The following is a 22,088-nucleotide window of genomic DNA, read 5'->3' as shown; positions in this document are numbered from 1 at the left end:
AACACGAGTCGATCGTTGCTCTCATAAATGTGGATGTCATTCTTGCCACCTTGACGCCGGTAGCCGGTCTTTTGCAGCCTCAGACCCCTGATTTGTGAAGCCTGCAAATGGAAACATGTACAGAGAACTATGCTCTGTTCAGTGTGTGTAATAGCTGGAACTTCTATGCTGTGAGATAACAACAGGGTGCTCACTGGGTGCATAACATAAATGCAAGTTTCACATTTTGATAAATCTATGTTCCAGTACATTTCAGTTTTACTAAGTCATTACCCTCCCAAAGGACTTTCATTCCCTGTGGCATCAGACAAACAAACTCTTATAAACAAGTGTGTGCTCTGGTCCAATCTTCATGCCTCTGGTCTGTTTATCATCATGGCAGCGCTGCAATTTGCATGCTCTCAGTCTGGGTGTCATCGTATGGCTCCCAGTTCCCAGTTATTTATCTGTGTATTACACACATTGTCCAGGTACCGCTTGCAGGTCATTTATCTTCTATAGACCCTCAGCATTCTGATATATGGAGCTGTAGCATTTCTAGATCACAACACAAAGTGAACACACTTGCTTACTCCACTGTTGAGCACCTGCTTCATCATGGTGTGTGTCTGGCTGTGTTAAAGGGCAAGTGTGTGTGTTGACTGTATATTTACCTGGTTATTTATCCTATTTTAGGGCCCTTTACTCTGATGTCCTCCTCTTAACGCAACTTTTATGCTTCTGCTTCAGGGTTTTCTGGCTCCTAGTTGTTATTCATTAGCATGGATTGGCGGCGGACAGTATGTGTTTAAATGTGGTTTCTAACCAATTTTTATGTGTTTTACTGTAGTATTGGCTATAGTATTGATAAGTAAGGCGTCAACTATATATTTTTTCTTCACTGATTTTTCTGCAGCTTATTTATAGTTTATTTTTGATTGTCATAATCATTTCCAAAACGTCAAGGTGATATTTTGCTGTTGATCTTTTTTTTTCCAGCTCGCTGTCCAAATCTCGCAGAGAAAAAAAATCGCAATTTGGAAGCTGGACAAGAAACTTGACTGCTTGACAAAACATGCCAAAAAAATATAAATTAAGATAATTGTAATAATTGTAATTTTCTTGTACACATCAACTCAGTGTTCCAGCTATTTAACATGTGACTGATGTGATGTATTGCATTTATGGTGCATGGTGTTTTCCATGCAGTCACATAGACTTATTTATTTTTTTACTTATTATTTTTGACATCTCTGACTAATCATAATGTACAAAAATGGTAAATATTGCTTCAGGGTGAATTTGATGGTCAGAGGTGTGAGTTGGCATGGATGTGGATAACGGATGTATATGCACATTTGTGGGTATTTTATGAGCCTGTGTTCATTGTGTGTTGGTTTTAGCCCTCTGTATGTGTGTCTGTGTGAGTCCCCCTCTTAGTGAGTAGGCAGCGTATTACTTGTCTTGGTGCAATGAGCCAGGCCTTGTATTAGGCAGGTTGAGCTGCAGGGTAAATTTTGTAACACTTGACCTGTTTCACTGAGTCATTTCTGTGGATGAAGAAAGAAAGAGAAAGGGGAAGAAGAAGAGAGCAAGCGAGGGAAGGGGAAGCAGCGGAAGGAAATAGCAGCACAAGTGGTTAGGGTGATTGGAGAGAGGAGTGACGATGAACAGTGATCAAGAAAGGGAGAGAGAACAACAGCTGGGCGAGCCGGAGGGAGAAGAAATGAGATGACAGTGCCTTCATATTTCTTCCTTCTTACTTCCTCCTTCTCTCATCCATCCCTTCATCTCTGTCCTTCATTCAGCATCCTTTCAGGCAGCCCCGGCTGAGTGGCCCATCCTATTATTACTCACCCCTTCAACCTTAAAGGTCATAAGCATAAATTTAGCACTTTAAAACTAGAAAAGAATATTGCATTTCTTTATGTAGCTGTTGCTGCCTGGTATCTGTGGAGTGTGTGTGTGTGTGTGTGTGTGTGTGTACGCATACACAATCCCCCCTTTTTCTGTGTGTCTTGGTGCATGTGTTGTTGAAAATACTTGATGCCAGCTCACCACATACATATTAATAGTGTAGTTTTTCATTGGAGGAGCTCAGCTGGTGGTCTCCTGCCTAGGGGAAGAGTTTAAGCTGTATATATCACCGGCTACTTATTCCTCCACAATCTGTGTTTGTGTGTGTGTGTGGGTATGCGTGTGTGTGTGTGTGTGTGTGTGTGTGTGTGTGTGTGTGTGTGTGTGCGTGTGTGTGTGTGTGTGTACTCGCATGCTGCGTACGTGCGCGTTTTCTTTACCCTATGGGTATAATGAGTATAAAGACTGTTGTATTAGAATCGCTTTCAAGTATTTTCTTGCTTACCTCTTCTCATTTCCCGCCAAGTTTTAATTTTAACATTTGAAATCAAGGACTTCCATTAAATATATAGTTTTTTTGAACTACTCTCTAATAAGAGAGTTAGTATAGTTACTATAAAATACACAATGATATCTGGAAAGATATGTTGAGATAAGAGTTTGCACCTCACTTAACTTATATATACAAATTAAAACATATTTTGGAGTGATATTTATTTAGCCTTGCTTCTGACATGGTTTATGGTTTGTATATTCCAGCTGTCAGATGTCACAGGTGCGGAAACAAACAACAAACAAACAAACTTAATGTTGGATATACCCGTGCATCCTCACTAGTAGGTCCTGTGGCAAGCCTTCTCTGTCCTCTCTCCTCAAGTTGCATTTTAAAAATTAAGACGTCCATTTGTGATGGCGCATCTAGATAGAGTTTCGGGTCACGAGCAGGACACTGAAGTACACAGACAAGAAGGCTTCAAGTAGTAAAATGAGATGAGCCTCGGGTCACTGACACCCGAGACTCACAGATGGATGTGGTGAGACCAGGCAGTCTCACGTAGTCTGGTCCCGCAGAAGAGCTAGTGTGTCATAAACTGTGGAAAACCTTATCGCTGGCTATGATAGAAAGGTGTCAGAACACACATTGCATTGCAGCTTGTTGCCTATGGGGCAGTGTATCCACAGACCACTCAGAGGCCCATGCTGACCTCTGTCCATCACAGTGCCTGTGATAACTATTCACCATGCATCGGGGGTCAATACTTTTCCCCTTTAGACCCCTTCTATTGCTTTTTAATATTGCATCACAGTGAATTAAATTACGCTTTTTTTTTCTTTTTATCTTAAATACTCTTTCATGTCAAAGTAAAAAATTGAGTTTTCTACAGCGTAATGTAAATAAAGTAAAAATCTAATAGATAGATAGATAGATAGATAGATAGATAAAACCTTTATTAATCTCCCAGTGGGGAAATTTACGGTGTAACAGCAGCAAATAGAAAAACAGTGTAAAATAAGTGACTGTACAAGCATTCACACCTTTTAAATGACTCACCTAATCCAACACAGATGCAGCGCAGTTGATGCTAGAAGTAAAATAATTAGTGAAATGGACCTCATCTCAGTGCCGTACATGTGTGTCTGTGATTACAGGATAAAGACGCATGTATTTGGAAGCTCTGGTCACTGGTGAATCAGTGCTCCAGGCTGTGACTACACCATGAAGACAAAAGAGCATGCTAAGGAGCTCAGTGAAAAGTAACTGAAAAGCACAGGTCAGGGGATGGAAACGAGAGGATTTTTAAGTCGCTAAATATCATTCAAAATACAGTTAAATTGATCCTTAAGAAATGGAAGGAATATGTTACATCTATAAATCTGCCTTGATCAGAGACTATGGTTGGCGGGCATCAGCGCTGCACATCATCACAAACTCACCATCCTTACCATGAAGGAACCTGAAAAGGTGGAGGGTAAAATGAATGTGGCAAAGTATAGAAAAATCCTATGGACAACCTGATGCAGTTTACAAGAGAATTGCAACTTGGGAGAAGATCTGGTTTCCAGCAAAGCAATGACAAGAAGCATACAAGGAAATAGTTTGAAAGCAACAAAGTAAATGTTCTGCAGTCCCTGAGTCAGAGGCCAAACCTTACTCCAGCTGAGAATTTCTGACTGGACTTGAAAAGACCTGTTCACACATAGTCCCCATGCAGCCGGACAGAGCTTGAGAAGTTTAAATGCTGTAATTGTGCATTTGCTTAATACTCTTTAGAGTCACTGTACATCATGTGGACAGCTGGGTGTGTGTGCATCATTTACCTGTGGAAAAGATGCCAGCAGGATGCACTATAAAAAGGGATCGCGCCAGTCGAGGCAGCGTGATGCTCTGGGCAATGTTCTGCTGGGAAACCTTGAGTCCTGGCAATCTGCAGATGTTGCTTTGACACGTGTCACCTAAACATTGTTACAGATGATGGACACCTCTTAATAGCAATGGATTTGGCATATTTAATGACATGTGTGGCAGTCACAACAAGCTAATTTGCATACTGATATATGCTTGTGTGGGCAGCACAGCACTAACTAGGATGCTTATCAATACCAGGTATGCAGGAAAAGACCCATGGATGACTTTGTATGTCATAATCTAGACAATGCAAAAATAATAATAAGAAAAATGTTACTATCGAAGTAAAAAGGACCTCTAAGCTGTTTTTATCTGTTTGCCTCTATTGTACTCTGGTGGCAACAGAAATCAGAGACTGATATCAGAATATGGCCATATAAATCCAAAGTTATCTTCTTGGGTGCAGATCACTGCAAGTAACAGAAAAAAAATGTTTTTATGTGTGTGAGAGCCTTTGATACTTTATTTCCTGAACCTTGTTGCCCCACCAGTTGGTCAGTATGAACTCATACTGTGTCGCCAAATGTTGCTCAAAGTCTCAGAAGTTTATTTCAAATGTGAGTGGAGATTCAAAAGTCTTCAAGATACCAAATGTGCCAGGCTGGAATTTCATCACGTAGATTTGCAGCACAAATAGAAACAGGAAAAAGATAGCGTACAATATGCCAAGCAGAGTGTTTTTAAATCCTTTAAGGTACTTTAGAATAAAACCACATGTCAAGGAATTAACAAATGTGTTACGTTATGATACTGTTCCTCCTCTTTCTCTGCTTTTGCAAAAAAAAAAAAAAAAAAAATCTCATGTCTAACTCCTCCTCCAAATCAGTTTTCATTACCCTCCTTGTCTCCTTATACCCCGATCTCCCATGTCGCCTGTTCGGCTGCTGCTGCCACAACAGCATGCAGTGCAGTTGTAGCTTTGCAGTCTGGCGTGGCAACTGCTAGCTGCCAGCATGTCCTCTAGTGATACAAGCCCTGCTGTCATTCGAAACAGAAACTGGTGTTTGGTGACATTTAGCATTTTACTGCTAAAAATTATGCATCGGTGTTGACATTCAGCCTTATACATAAAATTCATGATGAATGTGTCACTTCCTGTAGGCACTGCAGCAGAAAGAAAGGCAAGGAGTATGTCACAGCTGAGGCATGGACACACACAACATTCCCACACACACACATGGAGCGTAGAACTCTGCTTTATATACACACACACTAAGGAAAATGTTATCTGCATAACCTCATGAATCAAGATCATCAAGCTTTTTTAATGATTTTTAAAGTCATGTGCTTCATGTTTTGTCTCTATTCTTGTCTTTGTCATGGATTCCATAACAACCCCTGACTCTCTATCGCCCACACGCATGCATGCACGCACACGCTCATCGAGGTACTTCACGATCTTCATTTTTTGCAGATTAATTCTGGAATGACACTTCTTATGATCCCTAATTTATGTCAGCAGTCAGTCAGGCCTCCCCCCCTCTGTTGCGTCTCTCCTTATCTCCTCTGCCTCATGTCTCTGTCTTCCTCTACATGTGTGCACAATGAAACAATGGTACTCTCTAGTAACGAGCAATGAGTTTGTCAGGTTATAAAAGGAGGAGAAGACAAATGAAGGGAGGGAGCACGAGGATGTGAAGATAATGGGTTTCTGTGGTGATTAGCATTCCGGAGTGGTGAGTCAAAGACAGTGACTGTCCTATTGTGTCTTTACTGACATCCAAGTGAACGGAGGTTTCGGCACCAGCTTTGTCTACGGCACAGAGGGTAATAAAAATACCATGTCTAATCTACATCTTGGTTACTGAGGCATTTCTGTATGTCTGAGTGTCTCCACATGTACCTCTGTGTAAACTTGGAATGACACATTTACTCTTTTCTTCTTTTGGGAACAGACCACAGTCACCAAGTGCAGTCAGCGTTACTGCAAATGAGCTCTTATTCTCTTGGTCAGTGAGTCAGCCAGCTAGCTGACTAACCGGTCATTCATTTAGTCAGACCAGGTTCCTGTCTTGCTGCCGTGACACACCTGTCACCTGGAGCAAGAGGAAGCCAACCTGTATAGGTGCGTTTATGTGTCTGACTGAAGCAGGAAATGGTGTTAGGCAAACCATTGTTCCATACTACTGCGAATGACATCGTTCCTGCTGAGTGAATGCTGCTGACATATAAACCTTTCTGCAGCGTGTTTCAAACACACGTGCGGCTTACAAGTGAGGTTTTCATCAACAATACAATAGGGAGTGAAAAAACTACAAATGATATGCATTAGCTGCTCCATCAACATACCATCCAAGCATGTAGTTGAACTGTGCTTCAATAAAAATCTTATTGTTTTGTTACTTATTTTATATTACCGTACTCTAAAGTAGAACTAACAATAATTGTTTGAGCAATTTATTGATCAGTAGTAACCAGAAATTATTGCTCCCTCTTTTTGGGCCTTTTTAAAAGCAATATTGTCAATCACTATGTTTTTGTGTGGATTTTCTTTTTGTGATAATACACTGTATTGGTCTGACAAAACAAGCAATTTGAAGATGTCATCTTGGAGTTCAGGAAAGTGTGATTGGCATTTATAATGGTTTTCTTGCATTGTGTAAACCAAAGAATAATCAAGAAATTAATTGGCTCTAATCTACAAGTAAATGAACCTTTTCCTGTGAGAAACACTGAAGGAAGCATAATAAGCATAATCGATTCAATCAAAGACTAGTCTAAGCCCTTGGCTCAACAGCTTTGCTTATTAATAGATTTACAAGCAAAGGCGTGAATTATTGTTTTAGATATTAACCAGTCATAAGCAGGAGAAGCTTGTAGTTAGAATTAATCCATATAAAATATTCCACAAAGGGAAATCTAGGCCTATTGACAAAGTTCATAAAGCAGAATATTAATTACGTGCCATTTGTCTTTTGTATTAATAGAGATAACAAATATTTAGGTGTATATTAAGCTTTTTGTCTAGTAGGTGACAGTAATGAGAATCCGACCTCAACATTTGACACTGATTTGTATGATTTTGAGCTACAAGAGGACCTACATACCATTCAGCCCCAGGCTTTATCATCAAAATTCCCTTCACTGTTCACCTTGGATATAGGCCACAAATGCCTAGCTAATCAGGTAGTCTGTCTGGAGGTTGTTCATGGATTCAGAGCTAAGATCAGTTGATTCTCCCCAGTCCCTGGCTTTGATCCTAATGTCTCATCCGCCCTCAGATCAAAATGTTCATCCGAGTTTTCCCTGCTGTTCCGCTCGGCTGTGCATACAGCAGTCAGGTGTGCTTTGAGAGCTGAGCAAGGCAGACATATTTTTGAGCTTTTTAACTTAAGCTAGGGATTAAGGAGAAATTCCCTGCCCATCTAGGTGTGTATAACGGTGTCTATTTTTGCCTCTGCCCTTACAGAGAATTGCGCGGTTTTCCTCAGAAAGGCATCAGAACCCCTTGCATCATCCCCAGCTTTCACTCGCTTCCTATCACACAGGTGCTTTTGTAATCCACACAAACTCCAGACACTTTAAGGAGCATACATTGTATTTCCTTTTTGTGAGCATTTCCATGTGAGTGAGTGTGTATCTTCACATGTGCTGTGTGCGTACATGTGTGCATACATGCGTGCGTGTATTTCCCTCTATGCGTGCGTGCCTAACTGGCACTGACACATCTGTGGCTTTTCCAGGCGAATCAGGGCCGGTGCCAAACTGCCAAGAAATCAATGCAACAGACTCTGCTCTCCTCTTTTTCTCCCATATTCATGCCTCTTGCTGTTCCTCAGTCTGCCCCCCTCTTTCTCTCTGTCTCTTCTTTTTTTCCCTCCTTCTGTCTTGCTCAGAGCCCTTATTAAAAATGGAGTGAGTGTGTGCTGCATATTTAAAATAGTCATGGATGAATTTAAATGGCTGATGGTATTTAGTGTCTCCTCAGGGAGCTGCTATGAGCCCTTAAGCTGACTGCTCTGACTGGAGCCTGAATGACTGGTGAGCACACACTAAACCTCTAATAATGACTTGTGTACACACAGTCAGCCCAGCACTGCATGCACGCACGGACACGCACACACACACACACACACACACACACACACACACACACACACACACACACACACACACACACACACACACACACACACACACACACACCAGGCAGGCATGCACAACTACACATATAGCATATAGCTGTATGTGTAGCTGCATCACGTCCATTAAGCGTGTGTGTGTGTGTAGGTGTGTGTGTGTGTGTGTGTGTGTGTGTGTGTGTGTAGGTGTGTGTGTGTGTGTGTGTGTGTGTGTGTGTGTGTGTGTGTGTGTGTGTGTGTGTGTGTGTGTGTGTGTGTGTTTGTGTGTAGAGGTGTGTGTGTGTGTGTGTGTGTGTGTGTGTGTGTGTGTGTGTTGGCTCATCAGTCAATAACTCATTAGTTAGCCTGCTTTGATGTAACAGTGTGTAAATGTTTTTAACTCTATTTAAAGACACTCCTAAGAGTTCACAGGCATGTCTAAGTGTGTGTGTGCGTGTGTGCGTGCGTGCGTGCGTGCGTGTGTGTGTGTGTTCTGTTGACAGTCAGACTTGATGTCACACTGAGCCCCTTCAGGTCAAGCAGCAAGTGTTTCTGTCATGTTGTCTTTCATGCTGGCTTGGATTTGGGCTCCAATCCATTCCTAAGTGTCCTTCACTGAGAATACTATTGATTACCACACACACTCTCAACCACTGAACATAAATCCTGGTGCTGTCCAACACACACTCTGATAAAGAGATGCCCCACAGAGGAGGGAGAGCAGGAGCATCTAAACAGGAAAATATGGGAAATGGAGGACATTAAGGAGCTTGGTAATGTCTGTACATTTAAATGAATAGTGCATAAAACAGCATTATCAGTAACTAACCTACGCCTGCAAACATTTCTGGTTTGGAGCAACAAAGTCAGTGGCATTACCTTTAGTATATTCAATACATGCACGTGATGAGAATGTAGATTTATTTAGTATTGATGTTGCAAGGGTTAGACTTTTTAACAGTGGCTAATTTAAATGTTGTTTGATGTGGCTTGTCCTTAAATTGCATCACTTTATATGTTGGTCTCTGTTTATACCTGCGCTTTTCTGTTTGCGCAAGGCGACGACACGTCCCTGTCAGCCTGCATGCCCACATTTATATGTTTGTATTTCCCTGTTAAATATGCTGCGTGTGTTATTTGATAAAGTACAGCATTGTTGTCAGAGCTGTACAACAGACATGCCGATGACCTTTGAGAATCCTGACACATGCACAGCAATTGCAGGAATCAAAAGAGGTACACATTTTTGGTTACCAACAAGTGTTTATTTTTCCCACAGATATACACAAAAACGCAGATTTGCTGGGAGGTGAATGTGTAGGCCTTCATATTTACTTATGTATATGTCAACAGAACTCCATGCCAAGCAGCTAATCAACCACATTTATACACTAATGAAACCATTTTTTATTTCCATGCGGCTAAATTGAGTCATGGATGATTTCTTTTCCACCTTCACATCTCTTCTGAGTTCTGTTGTCTCCGTGTCCACTTGCTTCCCCTCGGAAAATGCCTAACTGAATGGCAGTGGAGGAAGCGTCTTTCTTAATGAGCATTTGAATTCAGGGGTGGCGAGAGTGCAATTTTCAGGGGGTCTCGACAGCTCACATTGTTGCGGGTTCTCTCCAGGGGCATTGGATGAAGAGGAAAGTGAATGAATGTGGAGAGAGTGCAGGACTATTATGACTGTGTGTGTCATTAATCAGTAGCTGATGAGGGGCTTTTTGAGAGCGAGATGGGGCCTATTACTGATATGGCACTCTCAGGACTGTGTGTGAGGCTCTTCTGGGCTGCTTATTTTGCGGTCAACAAAGCAGCAGGTACAAACGCAGTGAACAACACTTCAAAGGAAATCATTATTTCTGCAGGAATAACACCAAATTCTGCACAGTGATTGTTTTATGTCGTCATGCTGAAAGCGTGGGACACATGCAACTTTTCATGTACCACACATACTTGTCTTCTTTGATTCCTCTTCCTCCTACACATCTTTAACATCTGCTTCTCCACCCTCCAGATTGAATCCTCGATTCTTTCAGTTCTCTCTGTTCTTTCCTGTGTGTTCTACACTCTCTTCCCTCCTTCTCCATCTCTGTCTCATCCTCTGTATAGTTTCCTTTCTGGCAGTCTGTTTGGTAGGAGGGTGACATGAAGAACACTCTCATGTGAGTCGGCGTACGCTGAAGTAGTGAGCGAACTCTCTCACTTTAGAGTGAGAAAATGGGAAGGAGCAGCAGCAAAGTCTTCATCATTTATTTTCCTCTCTCATTATTATTGTTACATTTTTGCACGGCGGGCTGCTAAAGAGATTAGTGCACATGGAGGCTATTACGGTGTAGTGTCGTGGCTGTAGGGGATGCTACACCACCTAAGAGGATAGCAGAGTTTGAGGTTGTATGTGAGGCTGAATGGTGGGTAATGAGGTGGAGTCCCTTCTAGCCAGAGGTTAGCAGTGGTTCGGAGGGCAGATAAACATACCAGCTGCTCCTGACTGCCTGGCCCCAAGGCCGGAGTGACACTGGTGGAGAAAGGGAGAGTGGTGTGAGGGGTTGGGGGAGGAGAGCAGAAAAAAACAGGCCAAGAAGATGGATGGAAAGCCTGAAGGCATTGTAAGGTAAAATAGGTGGCTGGATATTCTGAGACTGCAACGTTTCCTCTAAGTTCCAACTGTTTTTCCTGGGTCGCTAGGTTACCTTCTAGGGGTTCGCTTCTATTCCAATTGCTGGTTACTTCCTCTTAAATTATAACATGTAAATGTCACCTAGGATACCTGATATCCTGATGATAATTTCAGGCTTATATAGAAAGGCATTGTCTTGTGGGTTGCATTTAACAATAATGTAGGAAACGTGCCATAGCCATTTGAATTTCTCACCTCACTCTTAGAGGAATAGTTTTAATTTTGAAAAAAATGCTTATTTGCTTTCTTGAAGAACGTTTAAAGTTCAAACTGACTTTAAGTATGCGGGCTAAGTTTGGAGCAATAAGGTTAGGATGTAATTAGCTTAACTTAGCATAGGGAAGCATAGCCTGGTTCTCTCCCAGCAGAAACAATCCCCCAACTACATCTCTGAAGCTCAATGATTGTGTTTGATTATTCAAATCAAATCAATACAAATGTAAAAGTGACAGTGTGATTTTATGGGAAGTTCTCTGCTGGAAGCATTTCTCAGCCAAGCACAGGACATGCTGGGCAAACAAAACACCTGTGACTCCATCTAAATCTACTAATTGTTTTAGCATTTATTTTTTTGTACAGATTAAACAATTAAGATTCATTATGTTGAGTTAGCTTTGGACGTGTAGTCAGGTATTTCTTCCAACACAGAGACATGATTACTTGCTGCCTCCAGTCTTTAGGTTATACACTAATTGCCACCCTACTCCAGTTCTGTGTGTACAATCCCTATGAAGAATATTTAACCCCATTTGGAAATTTTCTACGTTATTGCTTTTCAACATTACATCATGCTCAAATCAATTTGACTTTTTGACTAGAATTCACAGAAAAAAAATGACAACAAAATCCAACAAAGCAATGCCAACTAATTAAAATGTAAAAGATGTAAAATAAGTAATTGCACACCTTTTCAGTGGCTTAAGTGGCTTACTTAATTGAACACAGGTGCAGCCATTTGGTGCTGAAAGTTACAGTTAGTGAAACAGAGATCACCTGAGTGCAGTGAATGTGTCTCAAGTGATTGTAGAGTAAAGACTCTTATATCTGAAAGGTCGACTCACTGGTGAATCAGTGCTACTGGCTATAACTACACCATAAAGAAAAAAGAACACTCCAAGCACCTCATAAAAAGGTTATTGAAAAGCACAAATCAGGCGATGGTTAACGAGCATTCCCAAGTCAACAAATTATCCCCTGAAGTACAGTTAAATCTGTCCTTAAGAAATGGAAGGAATATGGCGCATGCATTGATCTGCCTCAGAGCAGACTGTCCTGAAAAACTGAGTGAGGGAGGCCACCAAGACAACTTGGACTCATCTGCAAGAGTTACAAGCGTCTGATGGGGGAGACTATGCATACAACAACCGTCGATCAGTGACAACATTATGATGTGGGGTCCTTCTCAGTAGCGGGCCCTGAGAAGTTAGTAAAAATAGAGTGTAAAATGAATCTAGCAAGGTATATGGAGAACGACAACTCTAAGGAGCATTTGTTTTCCAAAAGGACAGTGGCCCGAAGCATAAGTCGAAGCTAAACAGACCAACCTAAACCTAAAAGCAGCAAGGTTAATGTTCAAGGATCACTGGGTCAAAGACCAGATCTCAGTCAAAATTTGTGGCTGTTCTGTCACAATCCCCATGTAACCTGTCAGAGCTTGAACAATTTAGCAAAGAAAAAGTGGGAAAAATTACAGAGTCCAGATCCAATAATTGTAATTGCTGCTAAAGGTGCATCTATGGACACCATAACACACATATGTCACACATGATCTACTGTATTTTTGAAAGTTTTTAGCTCTTCCTTATGATTGAATTTTTTGATCTGTTGAGTCAGACAACCCTCACTTAGGAGACCAGAGTTCTGTGTGGCCCAATAATTTCATATTATTTTTTGACTTCTGTTATTTGTACATCTGGTTTTACTCACTGTTTACTTGCCATTCGGTTTAATTGAGGGCCCACAACTAGTTAAGGTTAAGGAAAAAATGGATTGAAATTCACATTTTTGCTATGTTTACCCCCTTACAAAGCCCTTATTTTAAGGTTTAAAGGGTGATGGATGACAACGCACCTTCTGGCCTACTAGCATGTGACAGAGGGTGCCTGACAACTCAGGATGGTATTTAATAGCATTTGATAGAATCCAAATAAGGTGACAAAACAGTGTAGCGCAGTTTATTTCAGTGAGCGTTTGTCTTGTGTGATATTTCATGTGTCACATCACATCATGACACATACTATAATAATATTGGATATACATTATTGTGTTGAAATAAAGCATCTTTTATTTGACGATAATGTGAAATAACATTTTGTGTGTTTGTCAAAAGACACAAAGTGACTAAAATGGCAGATTTTTTTACAAACATTATTTTGGTAATTTAAATTTATTATTATTGTTATGAAATATTTATTTTTTAAATGTATATTTAGATCACACATTGTACCATTTAAATATTTGCCAATATGTAATCTTCTCTGTATCGGATCATACTGAGTCATTTGTTTTAGTATCATGATAATGACATTTCAGATATGATAGTTTAAAATAAAATCAGTGCTAAAACAAATACTATGATAAATATTTAACCTGTTACATTTTAAGAGCACTACTTTAATTTTGACACAGTTGTGTAATATATCATAATTACTTTAATGTGTTGGATTTTGAAAAATGCTAAACTCAGTCTAAAACAAACCATTTGCTCTATGGATGTACTGTCAATCTAACCTATGCTTTTAGAGCGTTCTCTCTTTCTGCGTCTGGGTGGATGTTTGTCAGAGAGACAGAATAAAAGAGTAGCAAAGTGTTTGTAGGACAACAGATCATTCGTGTCCTCAGTGAACAGCTACATTTGGCTAATGCATATCTGCTTTGTTCTGCTGGCTAAAGCTGACCACCTCAGTGCCAGTGCAAAGTGGACTGTAAATATTGACAGAAAGGCAGCAAGAGGGGAACAGCGACCTTGTGAGAAAGAAAGGAAGAAAGGGAGGGACATGGAGTCATGGAGAGAGAGTGGGGAAGAGATGGAGAGAGTTCCTGCTTTCTCCCAAGGCAAATGAGTGTGCTTTGATGCACTGTGGCAGGGAACACACTGTCTCCCCAGAGAGGGAGAGGGAGAGCGGCATCACTCATCCACACATCATACACACTTTTCACATTAGCCGCCACTCATCTTTTTAAAATGTGAAAATGCACACACATACACAAGCGCTGCATGTGAGCTCAGTGTACATCAGTGACATGAATGCAAGTCTCACACAGCTGATATGCACAAAGTTGAGCTTTGGAATCATGGTAGATTAGAAATAACCAGCAATATTTATTTTCCCAAACCAAAAAACCCTGGCAACAGCATCATAGATACACAAAGAGCGCGCCCCCTCCGACCTATCCAGCTGCTTGTGTTGTCTGAACAAGCGCAATCAATTTGATCTCATTTGTTTTTTGCTAAAATGAATTGTAACGGCAGCACGAGTGCAGTCGATAGTAACTGACAGAGATGGTGACTGTGATTGTGATAGTGGGTGTAGCAGGTCTTCAACTGCCGTAAAATTAATGCCAGAGGTAGCTGCAGCACTCAACACTGAAGCACTTGTATTGATTGTGAATAATTTAAGTGAGTGTGTGTGTGAGGTCATTCATAGGTCTGTCTGCATTTGTTTAGCTCATGAGTGTCTTTTTTTCCTGCCCTCTTTGGGTCACTCTTCCCTCTACTCCTGTCCTCTTTGCACTCCATCTTCCCTGCTATATTTGCAGTTAATTATTGGGTCACTGTATTACCAGATGCACGCACAGATCAATCTGAACAAATGCAACAACAGAGGAATTGGGAGTATGTTTTACCAAGTTAACCTCAGAATCTAAAGGCTAGCATTTCTCTTTTCTCTTAGTGAGCAATGAGATTACATGTACTGTTCTTTATCTTAATCTCTCTCAGAGGCCATCAATTCATTCGGTCGTAATCTCATCTCCAGGCACTCGGCTGTGACCATAGTAGGCTTGTGTTTTTCTTTGCCTGGTGGTAATGTAGTCGGTGTCTCGGCTGACTTCAAAAGACTTAAATTTTAGTCTCAATACACTAAAACTTTGCATTAGGGGCAAACCGTTAGTGAAACTTCTCTTCCCACCGACATCTTAAAGACAACAAAGAAAAAACTAGTTAAAAAAGGGAATTCTAAATCAAAAAATGTTTTCTCCTTCAAAGACGTGAATGGTAGTGGGGTGATCAAACGCTGCGGAGTTATATAATTAAATAGATATTTCTCACTTTACTAAAAAGCATACTGGAATGTGACTTGAAAGATCTGAGAGAGCAAGAGAGGAGAGGATGACACACAGTGAAAATTAATAAGCGGGACAGTTCCGCAACGTCACCATCCCATGGCTAAGGCTATCACAAGCTGAGCCAGCAGGACGCTTTAGGCTTCGGATATTTTGGTCAACTGTCCCTTTTTAAAAAAGTCAAGCTAACCCACGAAGAAGGAATTTGATCATCAGCCACAGCAGGATTGTTGTTTTAGTGGCCAATGGCCTGCTAATCTCTCTTTGATCCTTTTCTTTTGTCGATATATGGGAGTCTGATTTTAAGGATTTTTAGCTGGCGTGTGGTGTAGAAAAACTTGTGTAGGTGTGTGTGTGCCTCTGTTGCGCAGATTTGCTGAATAGGTCATAAAAACAGGCTTATCTCTACTCGTTAGGCACAGGAGATAAGAGATGCCGAGGGAGACGCTGCAGATTTGTGCTGTCGTATTACGGGGCCAAACAAGCGAATCCCAAATTGCCGACGATGGAGCAGGATGGCAGGAAAGAGGGATGACGGGGTGAGGGGATGGATAGGAGAGGAGAACAGGCATAGATAAATACAGCAAAAGCCTAACCCTTTGCGGGGAAGTTGAGGATAGGAGAGCATGTTAACCTTAATCCCTTCAGGGAGAGGCGTAAACACACAGGGAGAGAGAACAGGGGATTGAGTGGAAAAGAGAGGAATAGGAGATCTTTGTCTTCCTGCTCTCTCCTTCATCCCCTCAGTGTGTGATCAGCCAGTTGCAGGCAGCACCCGGGAAATCCCTCCGTACTTATCTGAAGCCAGCCTCTTAATCACAGCCTTCATCTCACTTGGCTCTTCCTGCTGCCTCACCCTCTTTTCCTCTTCTGATTCCTCTCTTCTCACCTCCTCTCTCTCCTCAATGTCATTCTCCCAGCTCCACTGCTAGGTCTGCCGTCTCTCCTTGAGTCATCTCCATGAATCCTCTTTCCTTGCGCGTTCTCATTTCACTTTTCCTGTCAGTGACTCACATGCACCAAGTTTTTAACTAGTGCTCATCTATTTCCTGAAGTTTTTTACTAAGAGTATTTTGAAATAGAAATGAGTCAAATTGAGGTAAATGTGAAAACTCTAGCCGCTCTGGCTGTAGAGCTGCAGCTGGGATTTATCCATGCATCATAAGGCTCAGGAGATCCTGGCGATATTTTAGACTTGCTGAAGTAGGTCTGTAGTAATTTCAGGCAGTTTCGGCCAACCATCCAGGTTCACCTCCTCTTCCTTCGCTCCCATTCCTCCCCTTCCTCTCCTGTGCCCCGTGGGAGAGGGTTAGTCCATGGCTGACTGCCAGGCAGACAAGGGTGAGTAATGGAGGGCTCTCACATAGGAGGAGATAAATGCCTGTCTGACTGGTTCCTCCACTGATCAGCTCAGTAGAATAGAGTCGACTTTTGACCATCTTCTCATTCACTGTAGAGGAAGTGTCTTTGTAAGTGCATGTGATGTTTGTCTGGACAGGAAAAGCCGGAGAGCAAAGGGCACGCTGCAGATCTAGTGACTGTCAGGCTAAGTGATAAGACTGCAGCACAGGATGGCAGCTGTTTAACCCTCCTGTTGTCTTTATTTACGGGCACCAAAAAAATATTGTTTCCTTGTCTGGAAAGAAATCCAAAAATTCAGCAAAAAAAGTCCCCAAATTTCTGAAAATTTGCAAAACCTTCAGGAAGAAAATTCCAATAATTCCTTAAAAGTTTCCCTTAAAAGTTTTTTTTTTTTTTAAATCCCCCAAATTTGGCAATAAAACATTTTCAAAAAATGAGTAAAAATCTTCCAGAAAATCCTAAAAATATCTAAAGTGATTACATATACATCAGTAAAACTTCTAATATTTTCTTTAAGAACATTCACAAGAAAATCAACCAAAATCCAGCGAATTTCACTGGATTTTGGTTGATTTTTTTGTGAATGTTCTTAAGAAACATTTCTTTTTTTCCACCAAAAAACGTTCAAAGATTTCCCAAAAAACGTTTAAAATGTGGAAATCAGAAGTTTCACTGTGCAATATAGATTTTTTCCCACATTTTCAAACTTTAAAACGGGTCAATTTTGACCCGCAGGACGACACGAGGGTTAAAACAATGCTTTGTGGTTTTATACCAGTGTGTATATGTGGTATTTATGTTTGTTAGTGCTTGTCTGGTTGCATGTCCATGGCAAAGAGCTGCACAGATGCAGTATGCACACACACACACACACACACACACACACACACACACACACACACACACACACACACACACACACACACACACACACACACACACACACTTTCTCTGCCTCTCTGTTGGGGATATTTCATTAGGACAGACATGGCTGGTATCCAGGGCCAACACAGAGGGCACACTCCTGAGCCAAGTCATTCATACTCCAGCATCACACCTCAGTCCTTAAGACTGGCCCCTTTTCCCACAGCTTTCTCATCTCTATCAGAAATTATCTACGAGGCAACAGCAGCTTTCTGCTTGAAACCTGCTGAGTGAAGATGACATTGGTTGGATAATGACACCCATGAGATACGGCTAAGCAAAAAGGAGAAGATTCATAGAGTTAAAAAATAAAACAAAACACACACAAGATGCAAAATTGAGGTGGGCGGTGTGATAATAAACATGGCTGTGGAGTGAGGAAGCAGTAAAACAAAAACATTTGGGAGATATGGCAGGTATCAGGTTTCAAATAGAAGTGCCCCATGGCCAGTCAGTGTTTCGGTGTTAAAGAGACACAGCACCACCATGTGGCCGCTGGCTTACACTACATTAAAGTAACATTACAGCTGCAAGAGCTGAAAATCTGGTAAAACCTGAATGCTGTCCAGGATCTATGCATCTATTCCATGTGTATTGTAATTTGATTTTTGTGTGTGTGTGTGTGTGTAAATCCTCACTCCCTTCCCAATAAATTACTTAATAATACAAAAAAGGAATGCAGAGATGCAACAATAAAATGTTCTCCAACTCTCTTCTTCTTTCTTTCTTGTAAAAAAAAAAAAAAAATCCAACTAATTGTTTATTGATAATTTTAAAGTTAGTAGATTCTGTACTTTAGGACCCAAAGTGTGTTCCATTGGTGAGCTGAAACAAAAGCATGTTTTACAAGTTTCTAGTCATGAATTTTTCCATGAATGTTTCATGAATAATGAGTTGTAATTTCCTGCAGTCCAGCCTGAATATCCACTCCAACAGAATCACTGCTTGTCCTCATCTCCTTATTACTGATGATCAGTAGGACACTTTTGCATGTGTGAAATAATGGAAATTATTTCAGCAGATATTCAAAGCAGTCTATTGTTAGCAGGGAATTGTAATTGGACGACTAACAACATTCAATCATGACCCTTCCAATTACTAAGACCAGGGTTTGTTCTCATCAACTGAGCTTCAGATCCTCTCTGCCCTTTACCTCCCCCTCATTAGCATAATCCCCTGTGAATATGGGGATAATGAGCCGGGTTGCACTTTCAATAAACACACATGGTGTGTGCGTGTGTGTGTGTGTGTGTGTGTGTGTGTGTGTGTGTGTGTCATGGTTCATGTTCAGTGTGGTCATGGTTCATTAGTGGAACCTCTGTGTGATTCCTCTGGTTCATCTTAATCACCCGTGTGACTCAATACTCTAATCAAGGAATCTTCTGTACTTCACTCACACAGTGTGTAGTCGCACACTCACTTCTAAACTCATCTTCATTGCTCATTCTCTTATTTCACCTTATTTAGCCACTCTGACTGATGAGGCTGACAGCAGGGAATAACTTCAGGAATGTCACGACTACATGACTTTTAATTAATATTAACGCTATAGTGGCGTTGCTCCTTTAAGGGCTTGCAAAATAATTAGATGATTAACAAAATAGAAAAAAATGACAAAGTTCTGTGTCACACAAATGTATATTTTTCCTTATCATTCTTTGAGTTGAGCAATGAGCTGCATTCTCACCCAGAGAAACAGGAACACCTAAAAATCAAATTGCACTTACTTTGCTATTCTCAAAGCTTTCAGCTGCATTCCGCAGTCGCAGATGCCAGACAACCAGTAAAGACCCAATGAGGTTACTGACCCCAGGAAAATAAACATTACAGCACCAGTGAAATGTGAAAATTGTTGATTTCTCATTTTGTTTGTTTCTATGCATTACCAAAAAAAGAGCACGTATCTTCCAACTTAAACAGCCAGTTTGGTTGTTCATCCTTGCAATTCAACCTGTCAGAGGATACTGGTTGCAGAAGATATGCCACAGATAGATGACTGTAAATCACTGTTGAATCATAAATAACATTTTATGATGTGATGCTGCTGTAGTAAACATGTAGTTAAGTTAGGTGGGGAAAGGTCATATTTTGGGTTAAACTAATGTCACCTGGCTTCCTCCTTTACTCCCATTCTAAATTATTAGACAGATGTGACAATGATAATGAACATGTAGAGAGCACTGATGTTTGAACATAAACATACGTTGGTATGTCTTGTTCAAATCATGAAAAACTATTTAACACTAAAACACAGCTGTGAGTTGGAATAAGGTGTTTGCACTAATGGCATGAACAGTCTCAAGGAAAAAAAACACGTTAACAGAGGGAGTTACAGGTGCTTGTAGGGTGGATTTGTGTTATCTTTAGGCAGAGCCAAGCTAGCTGCCTTCTCTGTTTCTCAGCTAACAAGCTGCTTGCTGCAGTTTTATATTTATGTCACAAAAATTAAAGTGGTATCCATCTGCTTATCTTTCTTTAGTTTAATCAACACTAAGCCAGAAAGTAAAGTTATTCCTTTTAACTGTTGCTTTTCTATTGTGAAATGTCTGTCCTAATAATAATAATAGTAATAATAATAATAATAATAATAATAATAATAATAATAATAATAATAATAATAATAATAATAATAATAATAATAATAATAATACATTTTATTTGTAGTGCACTTTTCATTTAGGCAAAATCTCAAAGTGCTACATTGAAGATAGAAAACGGATAAAAACAAAAAAATCATGTAATAAAAACAAAACAATCAGATGTCCTGCTCTTAAAATGAGTGCCAAGAAGCTCCAAGTAGACATGGCCTTATTTAGAGTGTTCATAAGACAAAAAGACACTGATGTGTGACGTTCACTCCCACTTCTGGTCTTGTCTAATGGTATTTTCTATCTTATTCTTATTTTTCCAGGTACTCGTCTTCCAGAAAAAGGTCCCACTACAGGAAGCATCATAGGAGCCATCATTGGGGTCATTCTTCTGTTGGCCATCATTGGAACAGCCATTGCCATGTACCGCAAACACAAAAAGAACAAACTTAATGGAGGGTGAGTATCACTGTGACTGACTTGAGCGTGTGTGTTTTTTTTTTAGGTATTTGTTGTGTGTTATTTGCAAATTGGTCAGTTCGATGAAATGCCACACAGCGTGTCTCATATTTCTGTGTATCACAGAACATGACAGTCCTCTATTTCGGTGTTTTTGTGTTTTAGTGGTCCACCCAAGTACAAGCCCCCTCCTCCTAAGAAAACCACGAGCAATGCTAACAACGTAAGTCACCATCAGGAAAGGACAAGAATGTCCCGACACAACTGTCAGTATACTGGCATGCATCAAGTTTTTTTCAGATGTGATTTGATTTCTTGGAATGTATGGATTGATGTGTATGTACTCAACAGGTTAACTCAAGTCATGTCCCAGTGGCTGAGAACAGGAATCTGCTGAACCAGTACTATTCTACCCAGAGTGCAGAGCCAGTCACGGTAAGGACTCAGACTGGTTCCATTTGAGAGGGGGACATATGGCCCAATCACTGCAACTCAAATGTACAGTGCTGTGAAAAAGTATTTGACTCCCGACAGATATCTTCTATTTTTGTATATTTGTCACACTTAAATGTTTCAGATTATCAAAGATAACCTAAGAAAACAAAAAATGCAGTTTTAAAATGATGAATTCATTTACTGAAGGAAAAATGCTGTCCAGATCCATCTTGCCGTATATGATAAAGTAATTACCCAGTAGCTACTAATATACCACATGACCAAAGCTACTGGCAACTGGATTCAGTTTTGCCAGCCACACCCATGATTACTGCCTGACTTGTTGAATCTAAACATCACCTAAAAAGAACCTGTCTGGCATTGTGAAGTAGACCAAGAGTCTCAAAAAGCAGCACATGATGCCACATTCTAAAGAGATTCAGAAACAGATAAGAAACAAGGTTTTTGACATTTATCAGTCTGATAAGGGTCACAAAGCCATTGCTGAGGCTCTGGGACTCCAGTGAACCACAGTGAGAGACATTATCCACAAGTGGTGAACCTTCCCAGGAGTGGCCGGCCAACCTAAATTTCTCCAAGGACGTGTTAACATCTCATCCAGAGGGTCACAAAAGAACCCAGATGAGCATCAAAAGAATTGCAGATGTCACTGGCCTCAGTTAAGGTCCGTCTACATGATTCCACAAGAAGGAAGACTCCGGGCAAAACTTGCATCCATGGGAGAGTCGCAAGGCACAAATCACTCCTGATCAAAAACAACATAAAGTATTGTCTGGCATTTGCCCAAAAAATATCAAGATGAGCCCCAAGGTTTCTGGGATAGCATCCTGTGGACTAATGAAACTTTTTGGAAGACGTGGGTCCATTACTTCAGGAGTGAAGCTAACACGGCATTTCACAAGAAGAACATGATACCAGCATTGAAACATATTATGATGGTGGTAATGTGATGGTTTGAGGACCTGGACAACTTGTCATAATTGATGTAGCCATGAATTCTGCTCTCTATCAGAAAATCCTCCTGGAGAATA

The 22,088-nt window shown here is 40.7% G+C and overlaps 1 protein-coding gene across 1 annotated transcript in view; it reads left to right on the top strand.

Moving 5' to 3' along the window:
• si:ch73-22o12.1 (nectin-2) overlaps positions 1-22,088 on the top strand; it is an 85,812-nt gene that overhangs the window by 59,795 nt on the left and 3,929 nt on the right. The window contains exons 7-9 of the mRNA XM_055013619.1: positions 20,466-20,601; positions 20,767-20,824; positions 20,953-21,036. Coding sequence (XP_054869594.1) covers positions 20,466-20,601; positions 20,767-20,824; positions 20,953-21,036 — 278 coding nt within the window. The remainder of the gene's footprint in view (positions 1-20,465; positions 20,602-20,766; positions 20,825-20,952; positions 21,037-22,088) is intronic.

This window comes from Amphiprion ocellaris, chromosome 9, assembly GCF_022539595.1.
Source record: "Amphiprion ocellaris isolate individual 3 ecotype Okinawa chromosome 9, ASM2253959v1, whole genome shotgun sequence".
Lineage (NCBI taxonomy): Eukaryota > Metazoa > Chordata > Actinopteri > Pomacentridae > Amphiprion > Amphiprion ocellaris.
This window is presented reverse-complemented; position numbering and strand designations above follow the sequence as displayed.